Consider the following 26,866-nt stretch of genomic DNA (forward strand, 5'->3'; position numbering starts at 1 on the left):
CCGCGCAGCTCGCCCCCCCCCCGCCTCCCTCCCTCTTTCTCAGCCGAGCCCAGCCATGCCCGAGCCCGTGGCACGCCCAGCCCCAGCCAGCCACGAGGGGACGCGGGCTTGATCGCAGCAGCGCCCGAAGGAAAGGAGCCACCCTAACCCAGCCTGCCATCCTCGAGCGCCGCCCTCGCCCTGCGACCGCCGCCTTCGTCGTCGCAGCGGCCCCCCTGCAGCCCAGTCTCGTCTCGCCCCGCCAGACGCCCGAGAGCCGCCTTCGCCCTCGCGCCGCCTGCCCGGTAAGCGGGGCCCCCGACGGGAAGGTAGCCACGTAGCGCAGGCTTTTGGCCCCCGCTCCAGGAGACACCGGCCCGGCCGACGGCTGCCTGATGGGCTCCGTCGTCGCGAGCGTCGAAGACCCTCCCCGCCCAGCTCAGCCGGGCTGCTTCCAGGCGCCGCGGGAGACGTGACCGGGGAGCAAATGCCTCCCCCGGTGCCCCGCCCGAATTGTCCTCCCCTCGCACTCGACGGGTCTCTGCCCCGAGGAGCCGGGCGGGTCCAGCTCGAGCCTTCTGGCCGTCGGCAGCCCTTCCAAATGCACACCAGCTCCCTCCCGTTCCTGGGCATAGCACCCCCGGGGCCTTCCCACTCACGGACCCCCCCCCCACCCCCAGTCCGCCCCAGGCCAAAACTGTCCTGAGTGAACAAGCATCCGATCCGAGTCGGCATGTGCCCCTAAATATGTTGCCCCCTTGTCACCCCTTGGGATTTTGGGGACCAAATCTGTAAAATAAATAAAAGAGACAGAGAGAGGGAATAACCAGGAGCGAGCCTCTGAGCATTCGCAGAGTGTCTCCCTCCAGACCAGCATTAACTGCAGTCCAACACTTTGGGCGCGGGAGAGAGACGGGCCAAGAGGGCGGCTTCTTGGGCAAGACTCTGCTCTGGCGCCCGGGCATCGCTCACACCCACCCTGCGCCCTCCTGCTGCGTGGTGGGGCTTGCGATGCCTGCTTTGGGTGCTCAGCGGGAGTTCCCGGGAGCTCAGTGTCATCGTCACCCTACCTTCGCCAGGCGCTCCCTCCCGCCTCCCCAGCTGCATCTCCCTCTCCTCCCCCCCCCTTCAACGCCCCACTTGTTGGCACCGCTGTGGCTCTTCTTGCACATGCCCCGCAGTCTGTCTGTCTTGCAAATCCGTCCATTGCGCGGCTGTGATTGGCCTTGCTGTTGCCGTGCCAACCACCTGCTAGCACGGCTCTTCTTTCCGTGGGTTGCCTAGTTACCAGTTATCTCCCCACATAAGTCTGGGAGGATATTTTGCCTTGACTAGTCTCTTCCCCGCCCCCCGCCCGGGCCAACCTCTACATTCTCCCCGCTCCCTCCCTGCTCGTGGATGGAATCCCATCTGACAGCCTGCAATTTCGCGCATTGTCCGCCTCCGCCCCCCCCCGATCTATGCTGCCCCCCCCCGAGTAAGCCGCTCAGCCGTGCGCCTGGATTCATCCGGCCACGACGACCGACCGCCCCCCCCCCAGCCCCTCTCTCCTCATTCTTTTCTCTGGTAAACACAAATCCAGACTTGCATTCCAAGCGCATTGCATTCCCCTTTGCGAGGCGACTTTTCTTGACTGTGGGATGATTCGGGCGGTTGGAAGGGGATTTAACGTGAACTACAGGAAGCCATTATGGTCGGGGGTGGGCGGGAGTGGGGGGGGGGTAGACGGAGGAGAAACCTTGTTTATCTAGAACAACATGAGAAGAGAAACGATGGAGGTGGAGGAGGGAGGTGTTTCATGCTTTTTGGGGGGCGGGGGGAGCGTCCCTCTGCAAAATAAAGGCATAATTTTGCAGGAGGGAGGGATCTGTGGGAGGAGGGCCGAGGGAGGGGCGGCCGATCTGGTTTTTGCAACATGAAGAAATGTTTTCAAAGTGGTTCGAGACTTCCACGCAATTCCCTCCCTGTGCGCATGCGCCCTCCGGGCAGCCCCTCCTTGGCATCATCTGGCCTCCATCATCTGGTGGAGGGAGGGGGTTCAGCTTTCTCTCCTAGCTTTTGAAAACAAAAACCAGCTGAATGAAGAGAGAGAGCGCGATGGAAGGGGGCGGGCTGCAATAAAAGGCAGAGTTAAAAGCTGTGGGGTGGGGGAGGCCAGGTGGATGCCTGCCTGCCTGCCTGCTTGCCTGAGATAATGCCATTGCAATGGAGACACAGCTGAGCTCTGGCCGGGGTGGGCTTTAGCTGCTGGGGGAGCCACTCTCTGGAGATGCCCCGAAAGAGCCCCTGAGAGAGTTGTGGTTGCCACCATTTTGTGGATAAGAGGGAGGCTTGTCTTCTTTCTGGGGCTCACGTTGCAATTAAGCAATTAACTGACTGGGTGAAATGTATGATAGTGTGATAGGAATTTTATGGTCTTAGATAATATGGTAATGTTCATAACCGCACATACATAGATCAGCACAGGAAGGCCAACCTGGAACCATTTTGATCTTTAAAAGATGTGAGGCCTTGAAATCAGAAGTGCTGATTTTCTAAAATCTGTATCCTAATAATTACCATATTTTTCCATGTATAAGACACCCCATGTATAAGACGCCCCCTATTTTGGGGGACTCCAAATTCAGAAAACACTCCTCAGCACTACCTGTGTGTAAGGCGAGCCCCAATTTTAAACCAATTTTTTTGGTAAAAAACCCTAGTCTTATACACGGAAAAATATGGTATGTCTGTGCTGGCTTGCGTGTGGGCATAATGCGAAGCAATAAGTTCCTGGAGGACACAGCTATCAATGGCTTCTAGACATGGTGTCTGTGCTCTGTCTTCCATGGTCAGAGGCAGTAATTCTTCTACCAGTTACTGGAAACTGCAAGAGGGGAAAGTGTTCTAGTGGTTGTGTCCTGTTTGCCTGCTTCCCTGAAGTAGTCAACCTGGTTGACTACTTTGAGAAGAGGATAGTAGACTAGATGGACAATTGACCTGATCCAGCCAGCTCTTCTGGCGTAGACGCAGAACTACTGCACTCTAGCTTCAATTTACTGGAATACACACCTGAGATTTTTGGGCATGCTCAGTTGAAAGTGTTATAAGCCATTTTGACTCTTTCAGTGACCTCAAATATTCCCCTGCAGTTTGAATGGAAATGGGAAAAGCCTCCCCGTTATCTCTGCGCTCACAAATCCTGCCTTAAGGGCACATTTGGTTGTGAGTAGGGTGAGCCTGTGACCTGGACCCAGGAATTAAGCGTTTATCATCACAAAAGAATGTCCAGGTAAAGCCAGGCTGTCCAGGTAAAGCCATTAACAGGTTTCTTGCCAGACAGGATTCTGCTGTAGACCGCCCCTTCTGTGATGTTGAAATAAATTTTAAAAATTAAAAAATTGTCCAGTAGCACCCTAGAGACCAACTAAGTATGTATGGGGGCAGTGGTCTTGAGCTAAAGGTAAAGGTAAAGGGACCCCTGACCATTAAGTCCAGTTGTGACCGACTCTGGGGTTGCGGCACTCATCTTTCTTTATTGTCTGAGGGAGCTGGCGTACAGCTTCTGGGTCATGTGGCCAGCATGACTAAGCTGCTTCTGGCGAACCAGAGCAGCACATGGAAACACCGTTTACCTTCCCGCCGTTGCTGTACCTATTTATCTACTTGCACTTTGACGTGCTTTCGAACTGCTAGGTTGGCAGAAGCAGGGATCGAGCAACGCGAGCTCACCCTGTCACGGGGATTCGAACCGCCAACCTTCTGATCAGCAAGTCCTAGGCTCTGTGGTTTAACCCACAGCGCCACCCGCGTCCCACCCGCGTCTTGAGCTACAGGGTGGCAATTTCAAAAGTCTATATAAGGGCTTGCACACCACTGTTCTGGGTTCCTCCTCCCTCCTGTGTGTGGGAGTGAGCACCCTGTTGAAAGAAAATGGGAAAGCTGACTTGAGGGACAGTACACTATCTGAGATGACAGATGGGGAGATGAGAAGATGGACAGGGCCAACCAGCAGTGATCCAGCTCTGTATTTCATTTATTTATATTCCACCTTTCTGCCATGGAGCTCAAAGGATCACTTGTGGGGCTCCCAGGAGGTCCCTCACCCAGGCACAAACCTGCCTTAGATCTGCTTAGCTTCAGCAAGGTTGTTCCATCACGTGCCTTCAGGCCACATCCCAATTTTGGGAAACAGGAAAGAAAAACTTTCAGAGCAGCTGTTAGGAGGAGACATTAAACACACGACACAAGAGCCCAGAAAGTGTGTTGGAAGCGAGCTTGAGCTGGCAGGGTACAAAAACTGATTTAAATCAAGTTTTCTATTCCTAGTTCCTAGTTCAGACACTTCATAACCAAAATGTTAGATGCTGACTGCTTGATACAGTCACTAAAACAAGCTGACTTTGAATTAAATGAAATCCTTACACTGCTTATGGAAAAAAATATGGAATATATGAAAACAGTTTTACCATTTTCGAAACAGAATGTGATACATTGCTTACAGCCAAACTGTAGTCTCCACTTCAGCAGATAGATGCATGAAGCATAATCCTCAGGTACAGGAATATACACAACTGGAGGGTGGGGGCCAGAGGAAATGTAATGCAAAATGTACTTAATAGCCATTCATTTATAACTTGCAGGAATGCAAAATAAGTACAGTGATCCTTGACCACAGCTGTGATACATGATAAAATAATCACCCTGAGAATGCAGAGTTAATTTACGATTTAGTTGTCTGTCCCCATATTCAGCTGAAGAATACCACTTTATGTTTCCAATAAAGTGGACTTTAGTCTATGAAAGCCTAGGCATAATAACATTTGTGAGTCTTTAAGAACCGGTGCTCTTCAGGTGTCGCTGGACTACAGACCCACCATCCTTCCTTGACCATTGACCATGCTGTCTGAGGCTGATGGAAGTTGGAGTCCAAACAACATCTGGAGACCAGCCGCAGATGTTCCCTGCCCCTGCTTTAAGATGCTTTGGACTTGTCCACATTGAAGCATAATTTTGCTGTTAATCTGCTTTCCCCCGTTCTAATTAGACTGAAGTAGTTCACACCCACATGCATTTGGATTTGTACATGAGAAGCAACTTCAGTCCACACCAGCAGGTGTTCCCTTCTGTGTTTGTCCTTGCCTTCTAATTTGTTGACTCTGTTATGCTAGTTAAGTACTGACAGGGCATGTGCACAGGTAGCAGACCTGCGTACCTACCCCACCACCACAAGAAGTGTGCAAAAGTATATGGTCAGGCAGTTGTAAATTTGCTTGTGTACTTTTCTTGTTTTGTGCAGATAAGAATAAACACACGTACATACAAAGTCAGGAGCAGGTTAGCAATGTGTCAGTGAAGTTAACTCTTTACTCAAAGAAAGAGTTACAGTACAGTACAGTAGAAAACAGTACAGGCCTAGTGATCACAGCAACTCTTCCCAGTAGGTCTTGGCAGGGGCATAGAAAGGGTGTCCTCACTGAGGGGGGTGACATTTGGCGTGCCACCTGCCTGCGACTCCCAAGCCTACCCCAAGCTGTTGGAGTAAGGGTGGGATCTGTACTGCTTTGCCGGTGGCAGTCCCTCCTTCCCCCTTCATTTTGACAGCTTGGGGGAGGCTTAGGAGTCGCAGGTGGGCGGTGCGCCAAATGTCCACCATGGGAGGCTTGCTCCGCCCCCAGCTGCAGGGCGCGCACGCTGCTCCAGGCACCTGAGCGGCTATCCCGCACCTGGGAGGGCACCTTCTGCGCTGCGCCCCCCTCTGGACCACGCCCACCCTGGGCATATGCTCCTCCACTGGGTCTTAACCCTATGAGGTAATTGTGAGGTCCTCTTATTTCCACTGCTCCCTAAGACTCCTTTTCCTTCGGGTCCTTCCCAAGCAATCTCAGGCTCCTTCATCTAGTCTCTCGTTGCTCTGCCTCTTCATTCCTCTACATTTTCTGGGGGACCAGGGAGGAGGGGAGTTGGTCGCAACAGGAGGGAGAGACTTCCTGGATTCTTCAGCAGCCTGCCTCACCTCTGTCTCCTGGCCCCCATTCCTCTCCTGCCTTTGAATCTGGACTGCTTTTTGCCCCAGCCTCTTCCTGCTCACTAAGCCCCATTACCTCTTCAGCTTTCAGCGCTTCCTCCTCCCAGTCTTCTCCCTCTGACCACTCATCATTGTCCCACCACCAATCCCCTGGCTCTGAGCTTTCTCCCCCTGGGGATCCCCTTGGGGGGTTTCCAAGTTGGTGCCTCCCTCCATTCCTCTGCATCCAGCCAGTCCATCACAAACAAACAAACAAACAGACAGACAGACAGACAGACAGACAGACAGACAGACAGGCTAAGCTCTCACCTGGCCTTACTAGCATGCTGGAAAAGAAATGAAAGCAATTCTATATATATTTTTCAGATTGCTGCCCAATATATATATAGTGTAGAATTTTTGAATGTGGTTTGCTTGTACAGTTTTCTGTTTTTGTGCAAAGCTGAGGGATAAAAAACAACCACCACCCCTCTCTTTAAGAGTACACCACACCGTAAATAGTTACAAGTACAGCCAGAAAAGAAATGAAAGTGTTGTGGGAGTGGTAGGCATGGAAAAGGGAGCAGCAGAAAATGACAATTGATCCATCCACCCCAAAACACTGAAGCAAATCATCTGCGACCCTGAGTGGAACAGTTTGGAGCATGATTTTCTCCAATTTATCTGATTATCCTCATATTGGGTAAACTTGAATTTACAGCAGGAAAACATCAAGGTTGGTGTGGTTTGAGGGTAACATCATGTCGACTACACAAATTAAATGGGAATTCAAACACACAGTAAATTGTGGTGCAGACAAGCCCTTTAATGTTCTTGCTGCAACAGCAAACCCTCTGTAAATTATCAGAATAATGTCAATATACATCTGCATATACTGTCTTGTTTGGTTCCAATTTGTGCCATGATCTAATTAGATGGTAATTAGATGTTAAATGCATAAAACCTGTCTTTTATTTTGAACATTGATTTTTGAGTGAAGATGAATACATCAAGGAAGACAATTTATTTATAGACTCAAATATCCAGAACTGCCTAGAAGTAAAGGCTAGAATTTATTGGGCTAAGAGTGGGTTTGGTTGGTAGGCAAAGTTATAAACATATATTTTGAGAAATGAGAAAATTGCAGCAATCAAGAAGCTAATGGGTATCAAATGGATCTCCTAACTGAGCTCAGACAATTATCCTGGTGAGGATTATCTTAATCTACAGGATAGCATCTCCTGGAGCTAGGGACCAGATCCCAGAACTTGCAATGATTTGGGAGCTTCTGGTCCACAGTAACGTAAGTTGAACATTATTCATCTTGCAGTGTTCATAACGCTTGACCTTCAGAGGCTGAGATGTTTGCTTCTTTCCCCTGGTGCTTTCCTTACCTTGAACAGAAGGTCTTTTGAATTTCATATGCTTGACTGAAAACAGAACCCATGGCTTCTGCTTTCAGGAATTCTAAGAGAATATGGTATGCTTTCTTATGTCCGTCCCCTCAATCTCAAACCTGGGGACTAGAATCTCCCACAATCATAGATGCATCAAAACAATAACAAAATAGAGATGCTTCTCTGCTCCTGTCCCCCAAAGTGAAAAATGTCACCCACTGCCTGAAATGGTGAGTGGTCTTACAATGACTCCAAACTTCACCCTCACCACCAACCACAGTTAATCACAAACCGGGTGGCACTGATGGGATGGGGGAACTGTAAGTGTTAAGACGTTTCCCCTGCCCATATCTTTTTGCTGCCTCGGCACCTCTGTCTGCTACAAAAATTACAAAAGAGAAGCCAAATCAAGGCCTTTTGAAGAAGTCTTAGCAAACCTATGGAGAGATGACAGGGGTTCACAAGCACTTGCTGCAGGAGGGTGTTCCACAATGTTGGGGCTTTAACTAAAAAGGCCCTGCTGCTTGCAGAGGCAAATGTGGCTTCTGTGCATAGTGAAATCGGAAGCATCGTTTTTTGTCTGTAGGACTTACCGTGCAATCCGATTACTCGGAAGCAAGTCCCCCTGTGTTTAACAGGGCTTGCTCCTTATAAGTTCAGGAATGCAGTCGTCATTCTGGGGAAGTTTGTGTGGTAGGAGGCAGCTAGTGATGTTCTCCCTGATATCTGGATCCTCGTCCAAGGCTGTTAATGTCTCAAGTGTCAAAAACAGCCCCTGGAACTGAGCCCAGAAACGAATGAATAGCTGGTGCAGCTGCTTTAAAATAAAAGAGGTGGTACAATTGAGACCTCCCATGAATTGTAAAGTGTTTCAGTTCAGTGTGTCAGCCAGCCAGCCAGCCACCCCCCTTTCAAGGAGCTCCATTCCATTCCCCCTCCCCCTGCCTATGCCCCAAGAAACATTCTTTGTCCACCACTGACCATGTTCAGTCCTCACTATTTGTTGTTGTGGAGGCCGGTTGCTCCTTTGGTCGTTTTTTCCTAAAGATTTTTTGTACCTCCGTAATCATTTGGGGTTTACACCCTTTGGCTATGGTCCTGTTGGCGCTCAGTAGCTGAGCTTTGCATGAGAGGGAGAGACAACTACACTGACTCAAGCCTGTCAACAGGCAACATTTTGTGCTAGCTGGAGCTTTTGTTTACAAAGGCAGACTCACATATTTAGATAATCAGGCGGAGGAAAAAACCACAATATTAAGGAACGTCCTCTCTGCTCAAGCAAGCAAGAGAATCTTCTAGGCTCCAGGGCTGTTGCTAGGCCCTTAAAAGACTTGAGGCATCTGCATGAAATCTGCATATGCTAATTTGCATGTCTACATGTAAATTAGGTCAGCTTTCAGAGAGCACCCAATGTAAGCAAGGTCAAATAATTTTTAAAGCTTAAAAAGTGGGGTGAGCCCGGTATGGCTCCCCTTTATCACACACACAGCCCAACAAGACAATGACAAAAATCCACCAACAGCATACAAATCAATATGGCTAACCTGATCCAAAACACCCACCCACCCCACTCACACATGAAAACAAAGACCATCACAGCCAATCACAAATGAACAACCACACCCTAGGCCAACCCCAACCTCTCTCACTGCCAAAGGAATACAAGTGAACAGCAAAGAACCTACACAAGCAACGCTGACACAAAACCTCACATATATTAAGTAAAATAGAAACATCGTTACCCGACCCCCCCATCCTCCCCCCCACCTCTTTCCCCCTTTTCTTCCTAATGTCTCAACAAGTGAAACTGATTTGTAAAAAATGTTACATGGGGGGGGGGGCCGAGAGAGAGAGACATTGCACATACTTTTGTAAATCAAGAAAATATTTAATAAAAATACATTTTTTAAAAAGTAGGGTGAGGATGGGGTAGGAGATCTGTGGAATGGTGCAAAAGACCCAGGGCTCCACCCACCCTCCGATGAAGGGCCACCCGTTTAAGAATGCTCCGAGGTTGTTTTCCCCACAAAGGCAGCTAAGCCTTGCAAAAGTCACATCTAAGATACTTAGTGGTGGGTAATGGGCCAAGCTATGCTTTGGGGGCCTGCCGCATTCTGTCTTGCGATGTCCACTTCAGTCTGATGAGCTGAACCCCCTCCATGACCAGGAGAAGCATCTCCAAATGGATCTGGCAATTGTTCCAGGATAGGTTAGGACATGATCCCTTAGGCTAGTGGGAGGGAAGGAGGCGTGGGTGGCCTGTCCCATCTCACCACCTGAGGCAAAATGAGATGGTGCCTCCTGATTTTGCGGGACTCTTGAAGCTACCACAGCTGCTACTCTTCGCTTCTCCAGAGATGGTGGGAGGTTGCTCCCACGGAGGTGCCCCTTGGATTCTACCACCTGAGGCAGCAGCCTCAGTCTGTCTCATGGACAGGCTGATCCTGGGAGGAGGAGCCTGAGGGTCTTGACAGGTGGGAACAGGGGGCTTTCTGCAGCCTTCAAGCCTGTCAAGTCAAAACTGGGATGGCAAAATGCTCCCTAAAAGCCAGCATCCAATATTTTAGAGCCAATCCTTCTGTGCAGAACAGACAATAAACCAGCACTGATGTTTCTGGTGGTGCCTGTGACTTTTCCACTCTGAATTATCATCCAAGGTGTTTTGTTCTTATTTCTTCCTTGTGGCACTAAAAAAAGGTAAAAAGGTAAAGGACCCCTGGACGGTTAAGTCCAGTGAAAGGCGACTATGGGGTTGTGGCGCTCATCTCGCTTTCAGGCTGAGGGAACCAGCGTTTGTCCACAGACAGCTTTCCAGGTCATGTGGCCAGCATGACTAAACCGCTTCTGGTGCAATGGAACACGGTGACGGAAATCAGAGTGCACGGAAACGCAGTTTACCTTCCTGCCACAGTGGTACCTCTTTATCTACTTGCATTGGCGTGCTTTCGAATTGCCAGGTTGGCAGGAGCTGGGACAGAGCAACAGGAGCTCACTCCGCTGCAGGGATTCGAACCACCAACCTTCCAATCAGCAAGCCCAAGAGGCTCAGTGGTTTAGACCACAGCACCACCCACACCTTATTGCAAACCACTGCTGCTCCTTTTCTTTATGGCATTTGCACTGGTGGTTGGGGTGTCGTGCTTTCCTCCACCCCACTGCTCCTGCAGCCAGGCTTGACCACAAGCCAAGGGGTCTCTTTCTCTCTCTTTCTCACTCCACCTGCCAGGAATGCATTCATGTGGCGGGAAGCACTTGTCAGGCACAGTGCAGGCCGGGTTCAGAATCTCTGGAGCAGAAGACTGAAAAAACCTCCCTCACACTAGAAGCCTGATTGATGTTGAAGCAAAGTGACATCCCTGCCTGTGTTCACACATGCACCCCCCTTTCCCCCTTGAGGCAGCTGAGCTGTGCAGGCAAGACTCAAGGGCAGTACCATGATTTTAACCAGGTTTGATCTTTGGTAGATGCCTCCAGGCCCCTTAACAAGAACAGGAAGCTGTGATGTTAGCAGGGGCTGGGTGGCTTCGGGAAGACGATGGGCAACATTGACATTCTCTCCTTTGCTGAGCTGCAGAGATGAATTTCCACTCTTCTTAGGGTGCAGAAAATGCAGGGTTTGGGCTCTGCCTGTTTTAAGGGGCGGATGAAGAAAAGGGTGCAATGTGCTTGAGGCAGAGAAACTCTTCTCTAAAGGGGTTGGTTTGGGGGAGATCTGTGACTGATGAACTGCCAAGAGTCTGTCTGTTCCTTGGGGATGGGTGTTGGAGTTTGTATTTGGGGAAAGCTGGCCCCTTGCCACCTGGATGCTTCTTTTTAACCGGGGTTCACATCATCTGTGGACAGAGAGCTGGCCTCCATTTTTGCCTTGCCTTCTTCTACACCCTGAAAAATCAGATAGGAAGGAAAAGTGACGCCTACAGCCAATGAGTCAACAACAAATCCTGAAGTTGGGTGGTCCAGATTGGTTTAGGAGGGAGGAGGGGAGGCAGGCAGGCAAACTGAGAGTGGGGGCGGGGAGTGTATCTGTGTGACTAGGCAGCAGAACTTGCCAAAACCATCATGAAAAGCTACAGACTCAGGTGCAGGATTGGCTTGGCTGCCTCTGCTGTGCACCGGGGATAACTTAAAAGCAAAAGGGAAAGGTGAATGTTTATGCAGTCCTAAAAGTCCATTTTCTGATGCACGTTTTAAAGAAGAATGAGATGAGATGAATGTCCTCATTTATCTGATAAAATCCCTCCCTTCCGATTAAAATCCAACGCTAGGTATGTTGCCCTCTAGCCTGGTGGGCGGATTTTGTGTGTGGCTGAAATATATGATTATAGCCGAGTAAACACAGAATGAAGAGCCCATTTTCAAAGGATGGAGTCCATGGTGTTCTGACTGAGCTGCCCTGCATTCTCAAAAGGACTGAGGCTGCTATTTACACTCACCTTTATGCTGAGGTCCCTGAATGGGAGCAGGTGCTCACCTTGGACTCAGGTGTGTGCACTTGTGTATGTGCAGTATTGGTGTGTAGCAGTCATGAATGGTCAAGTGTGGGGGTGGGCAACCTCAGACCTTGTGCAATGCCATAAGGCAGACTGAAGGGACTTCCTCAGTTGGGGATTTTGGAGGGTGGCCCCCAGCTGTTCCCCTTTCATCTCCCCATCACCACCACCATTCTGGTCTGTTGCCACATGGCCTACCTGGGCTCCCTTTTTCAGCCTTTTGTGAGGGTGAGGAGCAGTGGAGGATGACACCCCTTCACTAATTACCAGTCCAGATGGCTTCTGGACCAGGGAAAGACGTCATCTTGTTTTGGGCTGGCCCTGTGTGTTCTTCAGTTCCCCACCCACCTTGGCCTCCTCTCTCTTGGTGTGAGTGACCCAGCAGTACAGCTTCCAGTGCTGCTCACCAGTAGATGCTTATCAGAGGTCTTTGCTTTACTGCTTTGGTGCATTTTTGCAAACTTTCGCTGAGTTTTTGCTTTGTGGTTGAGCAAGCAGCTGCCTGATTAGCACATGAAATCCATGCTCGGGTACTAAAGCGTGCATAGATGTATTTGCATATGTAAATTCCCTAAATGTGAAAAGCCTGTGTTAAGTTTTGTATTCCATTAATCTCTTTCTTCGCATGAATGATGGAGCTATTGGTCAGCAAAACAAAAGCATCCCAAATATTTCTCCAGCTGGATTACATGCATCAGCTGCAGGAGGAGGCGGCAGCGGCAGCAGCCATACTGTTGTCTTTGCTTGCTGTGTGCCAGATCCTGCCATGGGGCTGGGGTGGCATGTGGAGGCTGGCAGCCCTTTCCTTGACATCTGTGGCTGGCACAACAAAGCCATGGCTGTTGCCCCACCCCAACCCTCTTCTCTACTGCAGGAGGGTCCTTGCATGTGGGAGAGGAAATGGCTTATGTGGAAGGCTGCCCTTTCTGTAGCACGCTGGGTGGAGGAAGCTGGAAGCAAGTCCCTTGGCATGGGGAACTTTCTGAGACACACCAGCAAGAAGCTTGGTTTTGCCTGGCTGATCATTACTTGAGGGGAAGATTTCCTCAATGACGAGCTTTGCCATGGGGTCCTCTTGGTCAGAGGAAGGCTATCAGTGACTTCTAGTCATGAGGGTTCTATACTGTCTCCATCTACTGGTCAGGATCCCACAGTCCCCCTCCATCTCCATCCTGGAGAGGAATCCTAGGAGAGGACTCATGGATTTCATGGTTAATTTTTAAGAAGAGGAGAGGCCCAGTTCATGCTGAGGACTGCAGCTGAGCAGGCAACACTGAACAGGCAGAGTATCTATCTCACTCTCTGATCTTGCTCAAAGGCCGCTTTATGTCTGGCCATTAGGAGGAGGGAGAAATCACAAAAGAAAACGGCTTGTTGCATGATAGATCTGCTAAATGATGCATTAGTCCCCAGACTGACTGCTGTCCTCAAGGCAGAGACTACTGGATGGACAATTTAGACAGCAGAATAATAGCAGTAGGAACAGAGCACACTTGACTCACTGGGTAGTTCTCATTGTGGCTTGATCTTGGCTCTTGCCATTTATGAGGTTACCCAAGGGACTTCCACAGGAAAGTTGGATGCTTTAAAAAAAATCCCTGATCCTTTTCATGGGTGACTTATTGCACAGGATTCCCTTGGCACACTTGACTTATCTCGGGGATCAGGGATGATGGAGAAGTTCTTGTCTTGCCGCAGAAAGGGCTGAGTGGAGCATGAGAACCAGACTCTGGTGTGGAGCCTTCTAGACTGGGCTCTGCTCAGCCTTGAAGCCAAGAACAGCTCTCTGCTCCCCATGCTGAGAGAAGGTCTCTCCAGGTGCAGCAGCAGAAAGCAGACTCCCAGAAGAACATGCCCATATTGCAGAGAGGCGGTCCTTGGGGCTCCTCTTGCTGTGCAGAATGAAACCCCGCTCACCAGCACTGGCAAGGACACCTGTGTTATTACCATCCCCGGCGCAGGCTGCCATGCAATGCAGCTGGTGGCAAGCTCTGGCTCAGGGACATGTTTACAAAGGGAACAGATTCCAGCCACTTGCCCAGTTCAGTGGCTGCCCTTCAAGGTACAGCAGGCAGACCCAAATCTGGCGTTGCAGCATTTGGACAGGTGGCATCCAGCTGGCAGCCCCTGCTGAAGTGTTAGGCTTTGCTAGGAGGTGTATCCACAGTTCTCTCTGCCTCCTTCCCACCCATTTTACAGCTTCCAGTGGTCACTTGCTGAGATGCTGTGCCTGGGTGTGGAAAAACACACACCCCATACCTGGAAAGGGCTGCCCTGAATCATTTTATACAATTTAAACACGATTTGTATTTTATCTTTACAATCTTCCATAAATTGTTATCGTTCTATGTTTCACGTTGATGAAACGAATCACAACAACAGCAAACAAAACAGTAAAGTCATTCTAGAGCAGGGGTCGGCAAACTTTTTCCGCAGAGAGCCAGTCCACTTTCCCTCAGACCTTGTGGGGGGCGGACTATATTTTGGAAGAAAAAAAAAATGAATGAATTCCTATGCCCCACAAATAACCCAGAGATGCATTTTAAATAAAAGCACACATTCTACTCATGTAAAAACACCAGGCAGGCCCACAAATAACCCAGAGATGCATTTTAAATAAAAGGACACATTCTACTCATGTAAAAACACACTGATTCCTGGACCGTCCGTGGGCAGGATTTAGAAGGCAATTGAGCCGGATCCGGCCCCCAGGCCTTAGTTTGCCTACCCGTGTTCTAGAGGGTCTTTACAACAATAAACCTATAGGGAACCACTTAGTTAAAACAATACTGCATTAATAAATTCATATTTTTCCCCACCTAATTTTAATCATTTTAATCATTTTCAGTTAGTTCTATATTACTTCTAAGACAGCCTTCCCAATATTTCATTATTACACGACAGTATTCAATGTGTACCGAGCATCCAATAAGATTTCTTACATGATTGCCATTCTATTGCACAACTTCTTGTAATATGATATTGTCTGCATTAATATTCTCTGCCAGAGTCCTTGTTCCCATTCGGTGGTTGTTGAGAGGTCTGATCACAGGTGAACCTAGCTGTCTTGTCTAGCATGTCCCAAAGCAACAGCCACCACTGCCACATCCTCTGGTGACAAATGCATCAAATCCTTTCAGGGGCTATCTTTCATGTGCTTGTTACATGTATCCCTGAGGGCAACTGGTTTGCTCCTCTGTGGCCCTGACTGTGACTCTCAATGCAAGAGGAGGCTTGGGGAAGGCTTGGGACGGGGCAGCAGAGTCAGTGGTCAGGCAGAAGGACCCTCTACGCCCCAGGCATCCCAGTGCCAGTTCTGTAGCTGTGGAGGGAGGGAGGTTGCTGGTTGGGCCTTGGATGCTACATCCATGGCTTTTGAGGCTAAGCTCAGTGGCTCTGTCCAGCGCCCAGGAAGAGGTTCATAGGTGGGGGCCTGCTTCTTCTTTGCCTGTAGCCCTTTCTGCTCTGGGGTGGAGGATTGGCAAGCCAGGCAGGATGTGCGCTGCAGGTCATGAAATGAAGTCCTCTATGGACTCCTTACCTGCCCAGCAAAGGAAGCACCACATTGCCGAAGAGAAACGTCACACGGGCTCATGGTGCGTTGTGATTATCATTCTTATTTATTTATATATATCCATGCAGCTTAATTACCAAGGTGGATTCTACATTCAAGGTGGCAAGAAGGGAATGCTGTGTATGCTCAGAGGCACACTGCCTCTCAGCTGCAGACCTGGCATGAAATGCTGGTGTGGGGGTGTGTGTGTGTGTGGGGGGGGTGTTTTAATGTTGCAGCTGGGCAATGTGTTCCAGCTGCATTATATTTTTGTGGTGACATTTGGGGGTAGACCAGAGATTCTTTCACAGCTTTCCTCCCAGCAAAAACAGCAGATGGTGCTTTTGGTATTTTTTGCCAACACCATGACAGAGAGGGAAAGGGGTTGAAGTCCTGGTCCCGACTGTAGCCCTCCTTATCCCTGGTGATAAAAGAACTACAGTCATACTTTGGGAGTTGAATGGAATCTTTTCTGGAAGTCCATTCGACTTCCAAAACATTCGAAAACCAAAGTGCGACTTCTGATTGATTGTGGAAGCCCCATTGGACATTCGGGTTCCAAAGAATGTTTGCAAACTGGAACTCTCACTTCTGGGTTTGCATTATTCAGGAGCCAAAATGTCCGAGTACTGTATCAAGGTGTTTGGGATCCAAGGTACAACTGTATTATTTTTTAAAACAACAACAACAACCCCACAGACACGTTAAAAGTAGTTTGGCCCTGAGTAATCTGCAGGATAGGGACGCGGGTGGCGCTGTCCCTAGGCAGAGTCTAGGACTTGCCGATCAGAAGGTCAGAGGTTCGAATCCCTGTGACGGGGTGAGCTCCCGTTGCTCGGTCCCTGCTGCTGCCAACCTAGCAGTTCGAAAGCACATCAAAGTGCAAGTAGATAAATAGGTACTGCTCTGGCAGGAAGGTAAACGGCGTTTCCGTGCGCTGCTCTGGTTCACCAGAAGTGGCTTAGTCATGCTGGCCACATGACCCGGAAGCTGTACACCGGCTCCCTTGGCCAATAAAGCGAGATGAGCGCCGCAACCCCAGAGTCGTCCGTGACTGGACCTAATGGTCAGGGGTCCCTTTACCTTTACCTTAATCTGCAGGATGGAACACAAGATTTGGCAACCTGAAGGGCACTTGAGAGAACTATACACCCTTTGAGTGCCAGCACTACAAGGTATGAGTTTGCTGGGTGCTTTCTGACCTGTGAAGAAAGACTCCATTGACTGATGGCTCTGGTGCTTCTGTTAACCTTAGCCATAAGTTACCAAGGCAGCAAATGGGGCTCCGTTTACAGACAGGGACAGCATCTATCCTCCATACAATAAAGGGCAATCCCATATTCAGGACAACTTCCCAGGATCAGCAGCAGGGTTAAATTTTGTTGCACAGAGTTGAGCCTGGGTTACAGATGAGGGAGAAATAGATCCAGAACCTCATAGGTAAATCTCCCTTCCCATTGGTGCACCAGCTGTGACCCTATCTAGAACTGTTGGGCTTTGTCACCTTTATTCATGCATTAGTGACTTCCAGCCTAGACTATTGCAATACACTTTATCTGAGGCTGTCTTTGAATATGGTTCAGAAACCAAAACTGGTACAGGATGCAGTTTGGGTGGGACATATGATGGGACATATGGGACATATGATGCCTATATTGCACCAGTTATCAGGCCACCAGTATGTTTCCTGTTGGGTGGATTAGATGATAGGAGAGGATATTTAATTGCTTATTTATCATCCTGCTTTTCACTTCTGCAAGAATGCAAGTAAAAAATCACCATCCATGTGCAGCTTATCTTTAGAAGCTTCGGAGGCAAGGTTGTGCAACCTTCTAAAAAGAATTGCTATGTTATCCCTGGGGTGCTTTGGCAGATTTGGACCATCTCCCATCTGAGTTCCCTCTTCACAAAGAAATCGCTTTCAGGCCTGTTTTAGGCAAAGAAGAAAATATAAAGTTTACTCAAGCCAAAAGACGTGCCAGATAGATACAGTGATGAAAATCAGGTAGGCAATTAATAATAATTAAAAGTTACAAGAGCCCATTGTTCAGCTCAAAAATGGTGTGTGTTCTTTGGAGAGAGCTTGCTGGCAACCTATCCCATTGTAGGTAAGAAGAAGATTGTGTGCAGTGAGAGGAAGAAGAATATTAAGTTTTCTATTGTTCCCCTCCCACCACAAAGAGGTTATGTGACATCATACCCCCCTGTTTGTGACTCTCTAGCAATTACACAGTTGTGGTCTTGGCTGCACATTTCCCCACATTCCCGGCCCATTTCAAGACATTTAAAGCCCTAAATGTTTGGGTTCAGATGGTTTTGGGGACTGCTCCCACCAATGCAATGCAGCCTGTACTTTTAAGATCTGTTTTGGACGACCTGTTGAGATGCTCACCTATGAACACAATTAGATTGGCAGACACACAGAATGGAGCCCTTTCGGCAATGCCTCCCGCACCAAATTATGGATTGTCAGCCTGTGACAAGGCAAGCCTATTTGCTTGTTGGTTTTAAACAGGCTTTAAAAGCTCACTTTTTGTGCTGTTGTTCTGCTACTCTGTATATTTTAAGTGATATTTTAAGAGTTTAGCTTTAAAGGGCTTTGAGCCACTGACCTTCAAGCCCACTTGGAGGGTGACATGTGCTGCTCCTGGGCAGTGAGTGGGCAGCTGCTCTGGAAAAGATGGGAGGCAACTGCCAAGGGAATTTGGTAGAGATCTTCCCACTGTGGGGGATGTCACAGGATTCCTTGTCCAACACAAAATGGGCCCAATGAGTTGCAACAGGGTTGTGTGGGAATGTTGTGGATAACAGGAGAGGATACATTGATTAATATAATCCTTCCTAACTCGCGCTAGCAAGTTTCTTTATACAGCAGAGTGCATTCCCCCCTTTACACAGCAAGAAGCTGGTTGCAGACTCATGTGAGTCTCTTAAGACAGAAAGCAATTCAATCTGGCTTGCCCAGATTGGGTATGTTCCTGGTAAGATCCCTTGAATCCCTCCTAAAAGAATAAAGACACAACAGTCTTATTCATAAGTAACAAAAAGAAGTTTTACTCATGATCAGGCAGAGCACAGGGTGATCCCTGAAGGCAGGCTTTAGGCTTAAAGTTACAAATATGTACAAATAGGTTTACCCCATATGGGAGATAACCTAGGGAATGCTGGCTGACAGTCAGCAGTACAGGCCAGGTGAATCAGGAAGTACGCAGGATGAAAAAGAAAGGAGGTGGCTACATGACTTGGTCTTTTATTAGGTCTGGAAAGGTCCAGTGGTGGAGCAACATGCTGCAGCCCCTGGAGCAGAGAACAGGAAGGGGTGTGGCTGGCATATGTCCTGGGGGCGCGGTGTGTTGCCTGTGGGGGCGTGGCACACATCCCGGGGTTGTGCGTCCTGGAGGGGTGGCTGCAATGGCACCCATTCCCCCATGGTACCCAATGGATAGGTCACGCCCACCTACTAGTCACATGCAAAAGGAAGGATGCTCCAGCCAGGTGTAACAGGAAGTTCAACAGGCTGGACCAACATTCCCAATGCATGTTCACTCTAGGCAAACAGGAAATGTTGTACTTGACTGCTCCAAAGGATTACATCCCACAGGTTGGAGGGTGGGCTGACTTGCTGCAGTGCTAACTGTCCTGTTGCCACACATCTCCCATTGGCCCTTCTTTGGTCTGACCGCCTGCTCCCCCTTTCTGCTTTCTCTCTTCCTCCTCAGCAGCCATGGAAACGGGGCTGATCTTTCTCTGCTCTCTGCTGGTTCCAGTGATGCTGGTGGATGGTAGGTAGCAGTCTTGGGTGGGTGGGGAGAACGGGTCTCATGAAAACAGCTGCCCCAACCCACTGCTCTCTGCCTGAGGTTGCTGCCAGTGCCATCCCTGGAGAGGCAGGAGCCACCTGATGAGAACAGAGCAAGGCACTCGGGAGAGGTCTTTGCTTCTTGAGCCTTTAGGAGCACACACAGGTTCATTCTGCCATTGTTTCTCTGTGTGATGAAAGCGTTGAGGTGAAGCATTATCTCCTCGGGTGACTTGGGTATTTGTACTATTGAATTAATTTTCGTGGGTATGTAATCAGGCTTTCAAAGCTAAAACACCTGCAAAGCATTCACTTACAGAAATAAATCCTCTTGATATCTCTCCCGCTCCATTGGCTACTCCCTAAGCCCCAGGTAGCAAATGCCCCAGTTTCTCTGTCCAGAAACATGCACACCACACACATATTGGGGAAAATGGATTCTCATGTATTTTGCTGTGGACGGATTCATATTCACGGGGCTCTTCTGTTTTTTATTTCCAGTGACTGATCAAGAGAAGGAAAAAGACCCCTTTAACTATGGTGAGCATCTTTAAGCACCCTTTCCTGTGCTGTGTGTTTCTGGGCATTGCGGCCTGTTTGCAAACACAGCAGTGGGTGGCATCTTCCTTTTCTCTCTCCCTCCAGACTACCAGACCCTTCGGATCGGTGGCTTGGTTTTCGCTGTGGTCTTCTTCACTGTGGGGATCCTCCTTATACTGAGTGAGTCTGCAAATTTCTCTGCGGCCCTCCCGTTTGGTAGAGTGAGGCAGCCTCCTCAGGCGGCAGAGTGAAAGGCGTCATAAAAAGGCAACAAGCTGTCAGCTTATTAATGGGCTATTGCTGCATATTGTGTAATCTCAAGGAGGGGAAGGCAGACCTCTGGGATTTTCTGCCTCTGGTGCCAAAATCATTTGGCCACCCTTGACTGCCGTGTGATTTGGTTTGTGGGCGCCAAATCTACTGCACCTCAAGCAGCAAAATGGCTTGGCCTGAACAGCGCCGCCTAAATTTGCTGTGAGGGACAGGGCTGCTCTGAATATGAAAAGTTGCTGTCAGTCTAAAACACTGGCCCAAAGCCCAAGATGTGTGGTGACATATGTGGAGGACACTGAGGCCCCGCCTGGGGGGGCACCTCTTCCCTCTCCCCTCCTCCCATGCAGTACCTTCAGTTCCTCTACTACAGCCTAAATGAAACCTGCCTACTCCGGAGGCAGTTTCAGAGCCTTGCATCCCAGCTGTGGCTCTCTTCTTCTCCCTCTTCTCTGTTGGGTAGCAAGAATGGGAGAGGAGTGGTTTGGTTCCTGCTCCTGCAGACAGAGGATGAGCTGTTGCTCAGCTAATGAGCTCCGAATGTTCTCACCAGTTTCCAGAGACCTAAGAATTCCTTAGACACACCACCATGGGATGAAGTGGGCTGCAGCAGCAGCACGGAGATAGCCTGCCACTGAGGAGGGCTCTGGTGGGAACTATGCCCAATGATGCTTTGGAGGGACATCTGCCCAATTTCCAGAGGCAACCCTTTGTTGTGGTTCTGGTTCCACATTTATGGCATGCTCTTTCTTTTCCCAGGCAGAAGATGTAGGTGCAGTTTCAACCAAAAGCCAAGGTATGTGGCAGCATGGGGGATCTGAGGTTCCATCTGGGTGACACCTCTCTCCTCAGCCCCTTCCCCACCCCCATCCATTCATTACTCCTATGAAACTTGAAATACCATGACATCCTATTCCAGGGAGCAAGGGCCACAGTGGCTGCAACCTTCTAGTTGGATTCCTCCAGCTTAGATCAAGTGTGTGTTTTTTGACTGAAATAAAAGCAGCCTTGGAAGGAGCAGCTGAGAGAAGAAGTTTTGATCTCTCTGTTCAAAATTCCAGACACACCAACTTATCTTCCTTTTCCACCTCAGCCTGCAAGTCTGTTTTTCTTGCATGGGCAACTATGGGCCAGCATGTCACATCCAGTTTAGACCCAGGGAGCAAAGTTAAAAGCATCCTTGTACTTTCCCTTAAGATATTTGGGGAAGAAACCATAACTCAGTGTTCAAGCATCTGTGTTGCATGCAGAAAGTCTGTGGTTCATTTCCAGGCAGCATTTCCAGGTGGGGCTAGAAGATGGGATAAGCCCCTGCCTGAAATCTTGGACAGCTGCTGCCGGTTAGTGTAGCCAATACCATGCTTGGGAGACCAGAGAGCCAGTGTGGTGTAGTGGTTAAGAGCAGTGGACTCGTAATCTGGTGAACCGGATTCGATTCTCCGCTCCTCCACATGCAGCTGCTGGGTGCCCTTGGGCCAGTCACACTTCTTTGAAGTCTCTCAGCCTCACTCACCTCACAGAGTGTTTGTTGTGGGGGAGGAAGGGAAAGGAGAATGTTAGCTGCTTTGAGACTCCTTAGGGTAGTGATAAAGCGGGATATCAAATCCAAATCCAAAATCCAAATCAAAACCAATGGCCTGACTCTGTATAAAGGTAGCTTCAGGTGTCTCTGTAGGAGTTGCCTTGACAGCTGATGGCCTTGAGATTCAGGCAGATGGGAAGTGTCCCTCTTAGGTGTCTTTAAATTGTAAATGTACTGTAATTATAGATTCCCAAGATGGAAAAATACATGAGAACAGTCTTTACAGAACTGTGGCCAGAAACACCAGCCATTCACGGGCCCCTGCCTGCTCCCCTAATCCCAGCTGGGGCAAGAGGCAATTTGACCATTTCACTGCACTCTCTGTCTTTCTTTGCAGGGCTCCTGGAGATGAGGAGGCACAGGGGGAGAATTTGATTGCCTCAAATGGTAAGGGCTTTTCATACTTGCTGTGCAGAAGCTTCCTGAGGGTTCCTCCTCCTTCTGCGTGGCGAAGAGCCTCCTGGCACCTGACCAAGGGTGCTTTTGAAGGAGTGCTTCAGATACGCTCTGAATTCCTGACTCTGCCTGCAGTCTGTGTGCTCAAATGTTTCTTTTGTGCGTAGAAGTCTTGGCTTCAAGAGGAAGCAGCCAGGATGCTTTGTGCGACAGCAGTGCTGGTTTGCAGAAGCAGACAGACCACTTTAACTGCATGGCCAATTTTCTAGGAACTCTTGGTTGAATGGGAAATAGTTTCTCCCTGCTTGGCGTTTGGGATGTCTTCAAAAACTCTCTTGTCCCTTTTGTCTGGCAGTGGGAGGTGCCAGACCAAAAGGAGTGGGTGGTCAGATATTGTGTTCCCCCACAGCAGCTTACTTGAGTGCTCCTTACAAGTAGAAAATGCACATGGAGGAGTCAGGGACATTTTTCAGATGGTCTTTTTTCTTTTCTTTTCTGCAGCAACAGGAGCACAAAAAGCAGAGAACTGAACAGAAATTACGAGGTGAGCTTTCCAGAGAGGAAGTGAGTGCTGTGTGACATTTCATGGGGTGGCAATACCAATGGGGTGGACTGAAGCTTGGGCAGAAGGCTGACCCATCCACGGCCGCTTCACTCTATTTCTGTTCTGTGGAATGTGGTTACACTGATTTGAGAATTGGAGAGGGCTTCTTTCCTCAGTTTTGTCTACATGAGGGCAGCATCTCTTGAGGTTGGGTTTCTTTTGCTTCTTCTCCTGTTCGTTTATTTTTTATTGCATTTCTACTGGAACAAACAAAACCAGTGATACCCCAGGGTTTTCTATGGATAGCCATTTGCTGTGATTCAGCGGTAAAACGTGAGTTTCTCTGGGGAAAATGCCCGGACAATAAAGGAAAACACATGGACATGGAGCTGTGCCTGGAAAGGGCTGCGCAAAAGGAAGTCTGGATGAATCCTTAGAGTCAAGGCTTGAAACCTTCCTGATCTGGAAGATAACAAACACTAATTACAGCTTCTCCTTTTCCAGTGGGCTCTTGCCCTGTCTCCCAACTCTGCCAATTAAAGGAGAGAAAAAATGAAATGGGGGTGCAAATATTTCAGCATTCCCTCCATACTGGAGCTGCATCAGCCCCCACCTCCCCCCATGACCCTTTCCCAGAGACTGCTGGGTGGAGCTGGGGGGCAGGAGGAGCCTTGGATGAACAGCAAGGAAGAAGCCCCAGTTCCAGGAGCTGGAACATGTTCCTTTTGAGCTCCTTATGGAGTCCTGATCTAATCCCCGGTAGTGGCTGCAGATTTCTGCCTTTGCAAAGCCTGATTTCTCTGTTGAATGTTGTCGCTGTCAAAGGCAGAGACACACTCACATGCAGATGGTGTTTTCCTTGAACTTGGGTTCCTCCCTCCTGCCAAGTTGTTTGAGTGACTGCTAGTTGTGAATGCAAAATTCCTGGCAGCCGGCCAAGAAATGGCCTTGCAGGCTGTTGCAAGCAGAGGTGTGTGGGAGCCACAGGCCTGCCGCTTCTTCTCCTAATGTGTGTCTTTAAGATAAACGAGCAGATGCAATCCCTTGATCTTGAACCACGCAAGTCAGACACAACCAGCATGCCCAATCTGGGCCCCTTCCTAGAAAGGCAGCGTGTCCTCCCCCTTGTGCTCCACCACCAGTAAAGCTGAAATTTCCAGGCTGCCACCCCTCCTTTCCTTCCCTTTTCTCTCCTGTAGATCTAGAGACCAGACAACGGACAAGCAGACCTCAGATGCAAACAATGTGAAGAGAGGCTGAGGCGAAGGACCTGCCTGGGTCCTTGCAGGGAGATGCTGCCAGCTCTGTGTCCATGTTGGGCTGTGTCCTGGAACATCGGTTCTCTCTTTAAAAAAACTCCCCCACCCCCAACTACTGCCAATACCGTCCACCTGTGTAATGTTAATCCGTGGTGACCGTTGCCTCCAGTTCGATGTTGTCGTGTGAGTCTGTTTCTCTTCACTTTCCTCATGCTGTTTTGACGTGATGCTCCATCCCTGGAGAGTGAGAAAGGAGGTTCCTTCGGCCTGTGCAATATCCCCATAGGGTAACTTCTCTTCCTTGTACCTTTCCATGACCTCAGATGCTGGCTAAAGCAATGAAGTGGGGCTGGGGGAGAGAAGAGGGTGCAGGAATCTGGCCCAGGATATTTATGCATATAATGTGCAGTGTTCAGCCATAAGAGCAGCTCACTTTCTCTTTCCAGCCCTGCCCCCCTCGGTCCCCTTCCCCTTGCCATAAGAAAAATGCTGTGTCCTCTCTCGCCTCCAACCAATACTCAGCAAGGCCGATGAGGAGGAGCCCCCTGCCCATGCCACTGTGATGCCAACCTGAGGGAAGATGCCAGTGTCATCTGGTGAAGCGGAAGGAGGCAGAAAAGGGAGCTAGTTCTGTGCCAGGGGTGAGGGGAGAGCTCTCATTTCCCAACTCCACGCGTGACTAGGAGAGGAAGATGTCAGCAACAGCACTGCCTCGCTTACCTGGGAGTGCTGCCTCTGCAAATCTCTGCCTCCAGCCCCCTCCAGCCATGCCACTGTGTGGCGAGATCTGCAGAGTTTCCAGGTTTCTTCTGCAAAGCCTTGGAAGGGTGACACCCTCACTTCACACAGGCTTGTCTGGAGCCATGCTGTGCAATTGCTCCTGGCACCAAAAGGCAGGAGCATTTATCTTTTGCAGAGCTCAGCCTCCTCCACCCCATCGCTGCCCCATCAATTTGTCACCACCAGGTTGTCTTTCCACAATGCTTTACGCAGCCACATGTGCAAATTCAGCTGTTAAATTTGTTCCAATGCTAGGTTGAGCCCCTGCCCCCATGACCAGTTCAAGTCAGCTCCATGCCATTGGAAGGAGGGAATCCCTATCCTCTGCCTTGTTTGGGACAGTGAGAATTTGCAAAGGGATCCGGCCCCTGTCTCAGTCAGCACAGTTTAGCCCCAGGAGGATCACTCTCTGCCTGGCCCAGCCAACTTTTGGTTTCCGACCTTGATGGACTTAGGCCACTGGGAATGCCTGTGCAGGGCAGTGCGAGTGCTGTGCTTGGGGCCACCTGCCTCCCACCCAGGTGGCCTCATCTCCTGCTCACACCAGTGAGTGAGTGGGCCACCCTGCTCTGCCCCCTCCACCAGTGTTTGCTGTGTGTACACCACCAGTCGTCTGTTGCCATGTGCCTCTCCGTTGTGTCTGTAGTGTGCAGTTGGTAACAGCCATTTAACACACCTGGTAGAAAGCCATCCAGCCGTAAAAGTGTTGTAACTCTGAAAGCCAAACCCACTGTTGTGTCTTCATCTGAAATAGGCAACCCTGCTGTGCTGCTGTGATAAAGGACTTGCATTTTTGTGTTGTGTCCCAAAACCCACATGAGAAGAGGAATAAAATATCATTTCTATTTCAGTGGCTCTGGCTTCTCTCTGTGGGCTTTAGCTGTCCTACCAGCTCTTGCTCTCTGTGGGAGATGCTGGTCTCGCCCAGTCCTTCCATGTGTGAGCTCTGCTGTAACTAGAAGGTGCCTGGCCCTCATTCCTCCCCACACCAGTGGTGGACCATGGGCTTTCAAATTCCAGCTGCGCCCTGTGCAGTGCCAAAATTTGGTGACCTCCTGCCTCTCACCTTACATTCCACATCATAGTTGCAGCCCCTGTGAGGCTCCACATGCATTGCAACCAAAGTGGTTGCACTCACTCCCCTAAATCGACCTCTGCTAACGCCCTCAACACTTGCCCTGCCCAGGGTACCTCCTGCCCAGTGCCCAGATGGGCCCCCTCTCTCACCATTAAAGTAAGAAAAAGCTGAGAGGCAGAACTGCTTTGCAGAAGTTGCAGCCACCCTCCATTCACTCTGTCAAACCTGGCACAACATCCAGGTATTTGCCTGTGGCTCCTTGCAGAAAGCACCCATCCCTTTTTCTTTGCTTTGAGATGGGACTCCCTCAGTGCAAGGGATGTGGCACCTCCTCACTGGTATCGATTCTGGGCCAGACCAGGACATTTTTCTGCTTGAGGCAAAGGACAAGATGGTGCAACCCCACACCCTGTTCCAGAAACAGAAGCCAACCATTCTGGTAGCTGAATCTTTCTTCAACACAAGAGGAGGAGGAGGAGGAGGAGATCTTGCCCTCCGCTGCATCAGAGGGGAGGAAGCGAGCTTAAGGGGTGCACACACAGTTCTCTCCTCCTCTACCACCTCACTGCTACCCCCCAGCACCTGCTGCCAAATGATAGGGCCGGCCCTCAGATAACTAATTCAAACTCAAAATGTTCGGCAAAAGAGTCCTGCACTGGAGGGGGTTGGACTAGATAATCCTTGTGACCCCTTTCAACTCTACAATTCTATGAAATGCATGATAGGGTTGACTGGCTCCAGGCAGCAATGAACCGCCTACCATAAGGACTAGCATATAGGGCAGGCTGGAGGAGTGGTGAAAAAACCTCAGTTGTTGCCTGCAGAAGCCCCTTTCCCTTTGCCACTCTTGATCTCTGAAGAAAATAACAACCCCTGCTTAGTTTGGGATGTATCTCAGGCACCCCCAACCTGCGGCCCTCCAGATGTTTTGGCCTACAGCTCCCATGATCCCTTGCTAACAGGACCAGTGGTCAAGGATGATGGGAACTGTAGTCCAAAACATCTGGAGGGCCGAAGGTTGGGGAAGCCTGATGCATCTCTTCCAGGAATAGGGGGAACGGGACAATTACCAAAAAGTTCAGCAGTCAAATTGGACTTCCTAAAGGAAGTAACTTTTCAAAAATGAGGGGAATGGTAAAAAGGAAGATGAAAGGGAACATCAAGAGGATCAAATAATAGATGCTTAGCTAGAATGCTTATTGCAGATCAGGAA

General features: G+C 49.5%; 1 protein-coding gene across 2 annotated transcripts; it reads left to right on the plus strand.

Moving 5' to 3' along the window:
• Positions 1–11: 11 nt before the first annotated feature.
• On the plus strand, positions 12–25,425 carry LOC308464552 (FXYD domain-containing ion transport regulator 6-like). 2 transcript variants are annotated; one of them, XM_080983956.1, is made up of 8 exons: positions 12–284; positions 19,125–19,187; positions 19,706–19,744; positions 19,850–19,924; positions 20,774–20,810; positions 21,934–21,983; positions 22,494–22,536; positions 23,736–25,425. In XM_080983956.1, the coding sequence occupies exons 2-7, from the start codon at positions 19,130–19,132 to the stop codon at positions 22,520–22,522; spliced, it is 288 nt and encodes a 95-aa protein (XP_080840082.1). In that variant the 5' UTR covers positions 12–284; positions 19,125–19,129; the 3' UTR covers positions 22,523–22,536; positions 23,736–25,425. The 2 variants fall into 2 exon arrangements, with proteins under 2 accessions (XP_080840082.1, XP_080840081.1); XM_080983955.1 differs by having other exon boundaries at positions 13–284; positions 19,128–19,187.
• The last annotated feature ends 1,441 nt before the right edge of the window (positions 25,426–26,866 follow it).

The sequence above is a fragment of the Podarcis pityusensis genome (assembly GCF_964106645.2).
Source record: "Podarcis pityusensis genome assembly, chromosome: 15".
Taxonomy (NCBI): Eukaryota; Metazoa; Chordata; class Lepidosauria; order Squamata; family Lacertidae; genus Podarcis; species Podarcis pityusensis.

What these genes read in the sequence shown, in the direction of transcription:
- LOC308464552 (XM_080983956.1), top strand. Translation starts at nt 19,130, where the DNA reads ATGGAAACGGGGCTGATCTTTCTCTGCTCTCTGCTGGTTCCAGTGATG. An exon ending in TCCAGTGATGCTGGTGGATG is followed by an intron (nt 19,188 to 19,705) that starts GTAGGTAGCAGT and finishes TTTTATTTCCAG; the next exon opens with TGACTGATCAAGAGAAGGAA. An exon ending in AAAAGACCCCTTTAACTATG is followed by an intron (nt 19,745 to 19,849) that starts GTGAGCATCTTT and finishes CTCTCCCTCCAG; the next exon opens with ACTACCAGACCCTTCGGATC.